Source organism: Oncorhynchus masou, chromosome 24, assembly GCF_036934945.1.
Source record: "Oncorhynchus masou masou isolate Uvic2021 chromosome 24, UVic_Omas_1.1, whole genome shotgun sequence".
NCBI lineage: Eukaryota > Metazoa > Chordata > Actinopteri > Salmoniformes > Salmonidae > Oncorhynchus > Oncorhynchus masou.
Window position 1 is genome coordinate 73,021,793 of NC_088235.1, and position 12,260 is coordinate 73,034,052.

Consider the following 12,260-nt stretch of genomic DNA (forward strand, 5'->3'; position numbering starts at 1 on the left):
TGTCCCCACTCCTGTCCCACTCCTGTACCTCTTGTACACTAATAGTTGTACTAGTTCCCATCCTGACAGACACCTAATTAAGTTCGCTGATGACACTGCCTTGATCAGCTGATGACACTGCCTTGATCAGCCTGTTGCACGATGACGAAGAACATCATAGCCCGGTCCTAGATGACTTTGTAGAGTGGTGTGAGGAATCACACTTGGTCCTCAATACCAACAAGACCAAAGAGATGTGCATAGACTTCAGGAAGCGTACAACACCTACCTCTGCAACATCTATCAGAGGTCAGAATATAGAGATTGTAAAGAAATACAAATACCTGGGTGTCCTCTTGGACAATAAGCTTCAGTGGAGTAAATGTACAGACCTGATCTACACAAAGAGTCAACAGAGACTGTACTTTCTCAAAAAGGTTGGATCTTTTAATGTAGACTGTACTATACTGACTCTGTTTTACAAATCTTTCATTGAGAGTTTAACTTTTTGTATTGTTTGTTGGTTTGGCAATGCCACTGTCAGCCAGAGAAATATGCCCAGAAGGATTATCAACACAGCATGCAAGGTACTTGGAGTCAAACAGACAGGCCTGGATGAGATCTTTAAGGTCAGTGCCCTCCGCAAGGTACTTGGAGTCAAACAGACAGACCTGGATGAGATCTTTAAGGTCAGGGCCCTCCGCAAGGTACTTGGAGTGAAACAGACAGACCTGGATGAGATCTTTAAGGTCAGGGCCCTCCGCAAGGTACTTGGAGTCAAACAGACAGGCCTGGATGAGATCTTTAAGGTCAGTGCCCTCCGCAAGGTACTTGGAGTCAAACAGACAGACCTGGATGAGATCTTTAAGGTCAGGGCCCTCCGCAAGGTACTTGGAGTCAAACAGACAGACCTGGATGAGATCTTTAAGGTCAGGGCCCTCCGCAAGGTACTTGGAGTCAAACAGACAGGCCTGGATGAGATCTTTAAGGTCAGTACCCTCCGCAAGGTACTTGGAGTCAAACAGACAGGCCTGGATGAGATCTTTAAGGTCAGGGCCCTCCGCAAGGTACTTGGAGTCAAACAGACAGACCTGGATGAGATCTTTAAGGTCAGGGCCCTCCGCAAGGTACTTGGAGTCAAACAGACAGACCTGGATGAGATCTTTAAGGTCAGGGCCCTCCGCAAGGTACTTGGAGTCAAACAGACAGGCCTGGATGAGATCTTTAAGGTCAGGGCCCTCCGCAAGGTACTTGGAGTCAAACAGACAGACCTGGATGAGATCTTTAAGGTCAGGGCCCTCCGCAAGGTACTTGGAGTAAAACAGACAGACCTGGATGAGATCTTTAAGGTCAGGGCCCTCCACAAGGTACTTGGAGTCAAACAGACAGGCCTGGATGAGATCTTTAAGGTCAGGGCCCTCCGCAAGGCTCGAAAAATCATTTTAGACCCAAGCCACCCCCTGTACCCGGACTTTGAACTGCTCCCCTCTGGGCGCAGGTATAGGGCACCCCTCAGCAGGAAAACCTTTTTTGAAATGTATTGGTATGTAACTGTTATGACTGTTGTATTGTCAAATTTGTTTTTGTATTTAAACGCCACGTTAAACGTGTACATGACACTGCAACAATAAAGTCAGTGTGTGTGTGTGTGTGCGTGCGTGCGTGTTTATGCTGCTCAGAGGGAGTGTGGCGATTGGAGTCCTGTCAGATCCTGTTGTCTGACGTGAAGAGCAGTTCCGTGGAGCTGTGCGTCACACTGAACTGCATCCCCCATTGCCCAGCATATGATCTCTAGTAAGCCTGTGATAATCCTTTTACTGTGGTCCCTCTCTACCTTGCAGTTAGCCACCCAAAATGAAAATACCATCCCACTAAGCACTGACGCAAATTCAGTGATTTTTTTGTTATTGTATTTAGGTTAAACATTTTCCTTTCACATTGACGAGTTCTTTCAAATCATCAGGAAATAATATATACTATAATTATTTTGTTGAAATGACATGGATTCAACCAGCTTGCAACCAGTGGGGGAGTCATTTGAACATTTGATGTGATATACAGAATAATGATATCAGTAGATGAACCTAGCTGCAGTGTAGCAGTGTATCCACTAGAGGCTTTTGATGAAGATGAGGTGCAAAATGACAGGCAGATCCAATTAACTGAGGTCACATGGTGACCAATTAACTGAGGGCAGTCACATGGTGACCAATTAACTGAGGTCACATGGTGACTAATTAACTGAGGTCAGTCACACAGTGACCAATTAACTGAGGGCAGTCGCATAGTGACCAATTAACTGAGGTCAGTCACACGGTGACCAATTAACTGAGGTCAGTCACATGGTGACCAATTAACTGAGGTCAGTGACATGGTGACCAATTAACTGAGGTCAGTCACACGGTGACCAATTAACTGAGGACAGTCACACAGTGACCAATTAACCGAGGTCAGTCACATGGTGACCAATTAACTGAGGTCAGTCACACAGTGACCAATTAACCGAGGTCAGTCACATGGTGACCAATTAACTGAGGTCAGTCACATGGTGACCAATTAACTGAGGTCACATGGTGACCAATTAACTGAGGTCACATGGTGACCAATTAACCGAGGTCAGTCACATGCTGACCAATTAACTGAGGTCAGTCACATGGTGACCAATTAACTGAGGTCAGTCACATGGTGACCAATTAACTGAGGTCAGTCACATGGTGACCAATTAACCGAGGTCAGTCACACGGTGACCAATTAACTGAGGGCAGTCACACGGTGACCAATTAACTGAGGGCAGTCACATGGTGACCAATTAACTGAGGTCAGTCACACGGTGACCAATTAACTGAGGTCAGTCACATGGTGACCAATTAACTGAGGTCAGTCACACGGTGACCAATTAACCGAGGTCAGTCACATGGTGACCAATTAACTGAGGGCAGTCACACGGTGACCAATTAACTGAGGGCAGTCACATGGTGACCAATTTACCAAAGAATACTAAAAAGATTTGCAACAAAGCTAGCCATGTCCAGTATCTGAGAGGTGCTCAAAAAAATAAAAATAAAAATTATTATTATTATTATTATTAATGATTATTATTATTACTATACTAATTCTAATAATGATTATTATTATTCATGCTAGTCATTTGCATCTTCCAGCTCTGCGGTGAGATTTCCCCTAGGTGCAGATCTAGGATCAGCTTCTCCTCACCGTAATCATTAATTGGGAAATGCTAAACTGACCCAAGGTCTAGGCCAAGGGGCAACTTCACCCTTCACTTATTTTCATTCAAAATGAATGAAGTCCAGAGCCAGAAGTACACTATACATACAAAAGTATGTGGACATCCCTTCAAATTAGTGGATTCGGCTATTTCAGCCATGCCGTTGCTGTCAGGTGTATAAAATCGAGCACACAGCCATGCAATCTCCACAGACAAACGTTGGCAGTAGAATGGCCTTACTGAAGAGCTCAGTGACTTTCAACGTGGCACCGTCATAGGATGTCACCTATTCAACAAGTCAGTTTGTCCAATTTCTGCCCTTGCTGGAGCTGCTTCAGTCAACTGTATGTGCTGTTATTGTGTAGTGGAAATATCAAGGAGCAACAACGGCTCAGCCGCAAAGTGGTAGGCCAACACAAGCTCACAGAACGGGGACCGCCGAGTGCTGAAACGTGTAGCGTGTAAAAATCATCTGTCCTCGGTTGCAACACTCACTACTGAGTTCCAAACATCCTCCGGAAGTAATGTCAGCACAATAACTGTTTGTCGGGAGGATGATGAAATGTGTTTCCATGGCCGAGCAGCCGCAAACAAGCCTAAGATCACCATGCTCAATGCCAAGCACCGGCTGTAGTGGTGTACAGCTCGCCGCCGCTGGACTCTGGAGCAGTGGAAATGCGTTCTCTGAAGTGATGAATCACGCTTCACCATCTGGCAATCCAATGGACAAATCTGGGTTTGGCGGATGCCAGGAGAACGCTACCTGCCCGAATGCATAGTGCCAATGGTAAAGTTCCAGTGAAGGGAAATCTTAACGTTACAGCCTACAATGACATTCTAGACAATTCTGTACAGGTTGGGGAAGGCCCTTTCCTGTTTCAGCATGACAGTACCTCCATACACAAAGCGAGGTTCATACAGAAATGGTTTGGCGAGATCGGTGTGGAAGAACTTGACTGGCCTGCACAGAGTCCTGACCTCAACCTCATCGAACACCTTTGGTATGATTTGGAATGCCGACTGCAAGCCAGGCCTAATCGCCCAACATCTAGTGGAAAGCCTCCCCCGAAGAGTTGAGGCTGTTGTAGCAGCAAAGGGGGGACCAACTCAGCATTAATACCCATGATTTTGGAATGAGATGTTCAATGAGCAGGTGTCCACATACTTTTGGTCATGTAGTGTCTTGTTAAATAAAGGTTAAATAAAATGTTTAAAAAAATAAAAAAGTGTAGGTTGTGGATCATCGACTGCAGTTTTGGAATTTGTCTGCAATACCTATTGTTGACCAGCAGGTGGAGGCGGAGGACCCATGGAGTGCTCACTTGCCAGCTCTATTATCAAGCTGATAGGCCATGATGGTAACATCATTGAGCAAACCCTCGGGGGAGGATACTATTCAGCTGGATGGGGTCGTGTGTGCCTTGTTTCATTGTGAAAACATTGATGTAGCAAGACATGCATTCCGTCCAAATCTTCTTTGTTTGGCCTCTGGCAGACTGGAGTCATGGTGGCTCATCCACACACAGCAGAGCCTTTGATGCCCTGGCTACAGTGGGGATTCTGCGGCACAAGTTACTGTAAGTTATTGGTCTTTATTGAGGGTTCACACTCCCTCAGCACTCTGTATCTCCCATCGAAGGATTATTACTGGAGTATTGCATTAAAAACACACACACACACACACACACATTTGGTTGTCTCTTGTAAAGTGCTTCACTTGCACTCGTAATAGTTTGTCACAAAAGCCTTTTTTGCAACTATAATGTACACAACTGTATACTTAATTGTGTGTGTCAGTGGGGTTGAGGCCCAGGCCCAGAGTGCAGAGGAGCGGGCCCTAAAGCCAGAGGAGGCCCTCCAGGCAGGGCTGAAGAAGATCCAGGATCTGTAGAGACTGCGACAGGGCAGGCCCTGTCTGGAGGCCAAAGGTAGGTCAACACCGAGACACAGTGCTAGGTCAATACCATAGGATTGTAGGATCTTAATTTGAGCCAGTTCGCTAACAGGGGGCAAATAATCCTGCAGCAACAGGAAATGTGAATAATTATGTGGATTATAATTACTGGACATTTTTGTAGGGGTTGATACATTTGGGGAAATTATGTCTTGAATATCAAAGTGGAAATGACAAACTTCAGCCTTTTTAAACCTCAAATACACTACACGTTTCAAATCTCCTGCTTTGCAGGAAGGTTCTCCTGCAGCAGGCTGATCAAATTAAGATCCTACATCTGTAGGTCAACACTGTTGGATTTGGGATTTGGACACTCATCTATACAATTTGCATTGCAGTGAGCAAGAAGTCTGTGGCAGTGTTTTTTTAAGTCAAAGGTGTCCACCCTTGAACCCAAAACAGTGAGTCAGAGGCCTGAGACTAGCCCCAAACACACCAAGCCCAAGAAACGCTGGACCTTGAAAACAGTACAGTAGTTTTAGAGGTAATGGGAACTCGGCTCCCCTGTATTTGACAAATGAATAAAAGCACAGTGAAGTCTGAGTATCACATGTCTGGGCATTCAACAGTATTTAATCACTTGTATTTTTTGTTGTTGTTCTGTCATTTGCATGCTATTTGTTAAGCAATCATGTCCTACAGGCTTCCTGTGAAGAATTTGTCAGAATCTGTTTTTAACTGACTTGCCAAGTTTAAAGGTTGAAATAAAAATACAAACATGTAAATGGTGTGAAACATGGTTCCTATTTTTAAATGATATTATTATCATTATTATGGATTTATTATGGACCATATTTACCCGCGCACACTGTCTAAAGTTAGGTGGAGTGTGTCATCAGTTTATTGTATAAATGATACAATAAAAACACTCATCTCTATTCTGACTAACATTACTTTACAGAGGAAAAAACGAAACAATCACCGAATAAGATTTACACACTTCTTCAATCTGATATGAGGGGTGCATATCAATAATCTCAAGTGGCCTCCTCTGCTTCCTTCACTTCATCAGCACTGATAGGAAAGAACTGGAGTGGCAGAATCAGGTTCCCTGGTACCCACCACACAGCTCTTTAGACCAGTGCAGCCACTTCAGACAATTGAGAGGCACCCGAATTAAGATGCTTCCCTTTCTCTCTGTCTACTACATCATCGGCGAGTCAGTCTTCCGCTCCTCTTTGGTTTCTCCCCCTTTTGGGATGAGACTGGCTGGAGCCAGGTTTGGAGCTGGGGCGGGTAAGGTTATGGGTGAGGGGTCACGGGGCAGGGTGAGGAGGTCCGAGGGGAGGGTGAGGACCAGTGCTGGGCGTTCGGTGCGGAGGGTGTGTAGCAGCTGGAGGAGACGGAGGTGGATGGCGGCCGGGGAACCAGAGAGGGAGTCCAGAGATTCCTTCAGAGCCTCGCAGGCTGCCCTCTCTCCCTCTGCTGCAATCACCTACAGAACAGGGAGGAGGGGAGCCTAGGGTTAGAGGTCATGGGTCCCAAGTTGGCAACGCTTGTTGTTTCGCTTTTGCTGTTTATCCTACCTCCCTTCTGATATGCGCTCCTGCCAATGCACGCACACACACATATACGTGTGTGTGTGTGTGTAGGCTTGAATGGCTTAAATACAGAGGACACATTTCAGTTGAATGCATTCAGTTGTACAACTGACTAGGTATCCCCCCTTTCTCATTGTACACATACACACCAAAAGAACTGATGACATACCTTGATTTGGGCTTGTCTCTTAGCCTCAGCCTCTGCCGCTAGGCTTTGCTGCAGCTCAATGGGGAGAGAAAGATCCTCTCTGAAATGAACACGGTGAAGAGCGCACACACACGTCAGCAGGTGAAGACACAAGTTGACCATTCCAACATGTACCGTGTTCTTTAAACATTCGCTTACGGCACCACCAGCCAACGTGGCAACTCGTTGCCTCGTCTAGTTTCGGAAATGTTACAAATGCCTGTATGTAAATGAGCCACCGATGAAAGTCTTACATTTCTGCTCTCTCCACCTTGATCCCCCACTGACAAGCTACAGAATCGATAGCCACCTGTAGATTGAGATAAAAGAGCAGAATGATTCATACTCCACCACCCATTCACTCACAAAAATTCCTGGACAATCCATGTGATTTTACGCCGCTCAATACCAAATTCCACAAATAACCATTGTCAATATCAAATATCAATATCCCACCTGGGTTCAAATAATATTGGAAATCATTTCAAATACTTTGTCTGTGCTTGATTGAGCTTGCCTGACTTAATGGAACAATTGGATAGTCCAAAAACTGTAAACACTACCCATTTGGCATTCTAGGTTAGAGCAAAGACAAATTCAAATAGCATTTGAACCCAGGTCTGGTCAATATACAGACCCATACAAAGACTGTACAACAGGTTAGGTACCTGGATCTCCTGGGCGATCCTCTTCCTGTCCAGCAGGATGTGGGTGAAGTCGTGGTGGGCAAGAACGTCTCTGTCTGCCACCTGTACCAGGGCCTGCAGCACGGCACTCACACCCGACAGGGCCGTGCTGCACAGAGCCACATTCTCTATACGGTAGTAACACACCGCACTCAGCTCCGTGCTCACCAGATCCTTGGTCACCACCTGGACGCATGCACGCACGCACGCACACACACACACACACACACACACACACACACACACACACACACACACACACACACACACACACACACACACACACACACACACACACACACACACACACACACACACACACACACACACACACACACACACACACACAGGAAGAAACACACACATTGCAGCAGTAAAAGATTCATGCTCAGAGGAATTTTGGGGGGAATATTTGATGTAGATTGTAGTTTTTTTTTCTGTAGGCTGTCAGATGAGTTACCGTACCGTGTGAGCTGGGACCTTGAGCATTTTTAGACGGATGTCCACTTTCTGGAAAACATCGAGTAGTGGGAGGTAGAAAAGTAGACCTTGGTCCCGAATGGACATACAGTAGAGAGAGATTGGAGGATATTTTAAAAAACACACGGTGTCATGGACACGCACAGTTTGATAAGCATGTGAGCTACAGGGCTTGTTCACAGGACTTGCGCTGTGTAAAATGTTACCAATTGCCTTTTCAAATCCATTTCAGAAATTCAGAGATTGTTTGATGCATGCCTCGTACCTAGCCCAAGACAATTCTTTCATGTTTGAAAAAACGTGCCAGACGTGACATTTTCCTGTCATACCATTTGATGAGTAACCCCCCTATGTGTGTCCCTAAGACAATCCCATTACGCTTAAAACACTATGAATGACTCATCGAACGAGTCCTCAAGTAATATAATAACAAGCACAAACCTGGTCCCCTGGGTCTCCCTCGCAGTAGGTGACCCAGTCTGAAGATCACAGCTCTTTCATGCTCCCTCACAACCTGTCAGTCAACATAGTGACGAGCTGTCAATCAAGACTTTGCCATAACAGAATAACACACAGAAAGACAGCCCACTGTGTCGTTCAATGAAACATAACAGATCACACATTTTCACTCCAAAGTTGATGCTATTCTTACCCCCAAAAATGGGGGTGCTGAATCCTTGTAAACGTCGTCATTCACCAGATACTGTGCCTTCATTCTACACTATAGAAATCTACCATTTGGTGAGTGATGTCCAACTCTGAAATATTGCTTGAACATTTTTTACACAGTCATCATCAAGTTGTTTTACTGTGTCATGTGGGTGGCAGGTAGCATACCGATTAAGAGAGTTGGGCCAGTAACCAAAAGGTCACTGGTTCGAATCCCCAAACCATTCTGCCCTTGATCAAGGCAGTTAACCCCCAACAACAACTGCTCCCCGGGCACCGATGACATGGATGTCAATTAAGAAAGCCCCCCGCACCTCTATGATTCAGAGGGGTTGGGTTAAATGCTGAAAACAAATTCAGTTGTGCAACTGACTAGGCATCCCCTTTTGTTCTGTGTTGTCTATGTAAATGGAGGTAGAACATCCTTACCTTCACACAGAACCAGATGGAGATGGGAAAGAACAGAATGACCAGGGTTAGAGCCAACACCATGAGTAGCCACTCACACACTCCAAGACTCCTCGGCTTCACGCCTGGTGATGACAAATACCACGATTCACACTCACAGTAAGCTAATGTCCTTATCAAAGATATCATCATTTAAAATCAAAGACCAGGGCCCATATTCAAAAGAGTCTCAGAGTAGGAGAGACCCCCCCCCCCTCTCTTATTCATTATGACTGCAAAGGTAAAACTGTTCCTAGACCCGTATTCCTACTCTACGATGCTTTGCGAATAGGGGTCCAAATATTGATGTTTAGAAACATGTCTTACCTTCCTCCTGCCATTCACTCTCTAGTAGCGCCATGAACTCCTCGTTCTCCTCTCCCCTCTCTTTCTCTCTCACATTATCCACATCCACAACAGTAGACGTGGACTTGACTGGCCTGTCTATCTCTTTATCCGCCTCTCCGTTGGTCTCTGCCTCCCGGGTATCCCTTTTTGGCCCCTCTCTCTTCTCATGTTCCTCAGGGAGCCTCACTGTCTTGGTGCCCTTGTGATGGCGGCCCCTGGGAGTCGGAGACCTAGAATGTTCTCTCTTAGCCACCCTCCCTGCTCGCGGAGTGCGGCGAGGGGAAGCTGACTCCGGACGTTTCTCCATCCCTCTTGGAATCTCTGTGATGAGAAGAAGCATCCAACCCAAAGCTAGTGGTGGTTTCAACTGCCCTTCTCTTCCTCTGCCGCAATCACCTACGACAAGCCTATGACAAGGGCTGATAGTTGGCAATACTTGTTGTCTTTTGCTGTTTATCCTTCCTCCCTCCCTACTGGCGCCCGCTCTCGCACACACACACACACACACACACACACACACACACACACACACACACACACACACACACACACACACACACACACACACACACACACACACACACACACACACACACACACACACACACACACACACACACACACACACACACACACACACAGTGTAGGCCTATAACTTGAAACCCTATTAACATGACATAGATAGAAAAACTGTAATCTTTTGGAAAGGCATTTGAAATATAAGTTGTCGTTTTTGTCCTGTTGACATCATAGCCAGTAATGTGAGATGAATATGTGAGGATTGTCATTGGAAATAAGACAACCTTGTAGATCTGTGTGCTTGGGGAGTCACTGTTGGGAATGTGCAGACTCAGATGTTTGTCTCTTTTCCAAAAAGCTGATCAGTCAGTTTCCCCATATTTTTCTGTACAGGAAAGACACACATCCTCCCAGACACAATTTAATTAGACTGTAAATGAACCATTTGACCTACATTTTCCTTGCTGCAGTTATTCTCACAAGGCCTGGCTAGGCCTGCAAGAAACAAGGTATTTCAGTTGATTAGACATTATTAGATATAATTAGAAGATGGCTGAATAGTCTGCATTTCAGATGTTTTATTATTAAATACTATTTATTATTATTGCTAAAGCTTTTAAGGAATCTCACACCATTTTATGGATTTGTATTAATGGTTGTATTATAATAATTTTATACATTTTTGTATCAATTGTTGTAATTGTGTATAATCACTTTTGATCACTTCCAGTAACTTCCCTGGATCACTGCCCTGGCCAGAAGAGGGTCCATCAAGCAATAAGGCATGAGGGGTTGTGGTATAATTAGAACAGTAAATATAAATGTCTTGTCATATCCGTGATATACCACAGCTTTCAGCCAGTCAGCATTCAGGGCTCGAACCACCCAGTTTATAATCAATTCACCGACAAAGATACGTATTCTGTCGCCATGCTTGCGCGTGCAGTGGCTGTCTTTTACGAGAAAATGGGTCTGACTGAAGTGTGTAAAAGCCATTCCCTTTTTCTTTCTGTTGCATAGTTTTTGAACAAAACATGTTTTGAGACTAGTAATTGGATGTGAACAAGCCAAATGGGTTTTGAAGACGAAATAAATAGGTACCTAAGTAGCTAGCTATCTTAACAACTGTATGGCTTGTGCAACAATTAGCTTCGCCTCAGACGAATGTAGCTAGCTCCTGTCAGAGATTTGGATATAATGGGGGTGCTGAATCCCTAACACTGGGATTTGTTGTCCACAGAGCGGGAACGGCAGGCTATTAAGCTCTCGCCTATTCCTCTCTCTGGATTGGTGGATACATCTCGTTATTTGAATACTTTTTTGGAATATTTGATTAGGGTTGTTGACGTCAACCGCCTACATTAAATGGAGAGAGGTGCTATGCTGCTGCTATAGTTCATTTATTTTAAATGACCTGGAAACAACGTTGACTCAACCAGTGTGTGCCCAGTGGGTAATGTTGTTCAGATAGTCAAATTGCACCTGTTGTAGGCCTAATTAGGTACAGTTCGAGCCATATATTTAGATGGCTCTGGGTCCAATGGTGGACAGTGGGGGTGGATTCTTTGCACATTTCAAAGTGTCATTGTTGAGAAAATGCATTGGTTACATTCAGAATATTGCATTCCAACACCCCACTCCCCAGTTATTTATTCTCATACCCTCCTCTCTCTCTCTCCCTCCCCCGCTCTCTGTCCGACAGTTGACAGAATGACCCAGGAGCAGCTGCTCTCGTGCCTAAAGAATGATGTGCGCTCCCTGCTCATCTCAGCCAAGCAGGGCCTGACCCCAGATCAGCTGAGTCGGGACTACGTCAACATTCTGGGCCGCCCTGTGCCCCTGAGGACCCTTGGCTTCCGCAAAGTGCTGGACCTGATCCGGGAGATGCCTGACGTGGTGTACATTGACTGTCTGGGAGATTGCAACTTGGTGTTGAAGGATGAGTAGACCCGACCAGAAAAACAACTCTTCTCACCGAAGCAGACATTCCCAATGACAGACAAACAGACAAACTCAGGTTGGTTGGCAGATTGTAGAATTGAATTGATTGAATTTCTACTCAAGTACACTGCGCATTGCATGTATCCATTCAAAGCGTCCTTCAAAGCACATGCCCGTCAAACGCACCTGTGGCGAACACTTTGCGACTACTTCCGAAGTGTTTTGGTTCACAATTTCATCACGCTATTTTCAGTAAAATGTCGAGTGTAGTATTGAATGGTAG

At 45.3% G+C, this 12,260-nt stretch overlaps 1 protein-coding gene across 1 annotated transcript; it reads right to left on the reverse strand.

The window, feature by feature from the left end:
• Positions 1-6,193: 6,193 nt before the first annotated feature.
• Positions 6,194-9,857, reverse strand: nphs2 (NPHS2 stomatin family member, podocin). The gene is made up of 8 exons (XM_064932943.1): positions 9,497-9,857; positions 9,152-9,255; positions 8,495-8,567; positions 8,039-8,121; positions 7,556-7,759; positions 7,142-7,197; positions 6,870-6,948; positions 6,194-6,594 (listed from the first exon to the last, which is right to left on the reverse strand). Exons 1-8 carry the CDS (start codon positions 9,855-9,857, stop codon positions 6,304-6,306), a joined length of 1,251 nt encoding a protein of 416 aa, XP_064789015.1. The 3' UTR covers positions 6,194-6,303.
• Between the last annotated feature and the right edge of the window lie 2,403 nt (positions 9,858-12,260).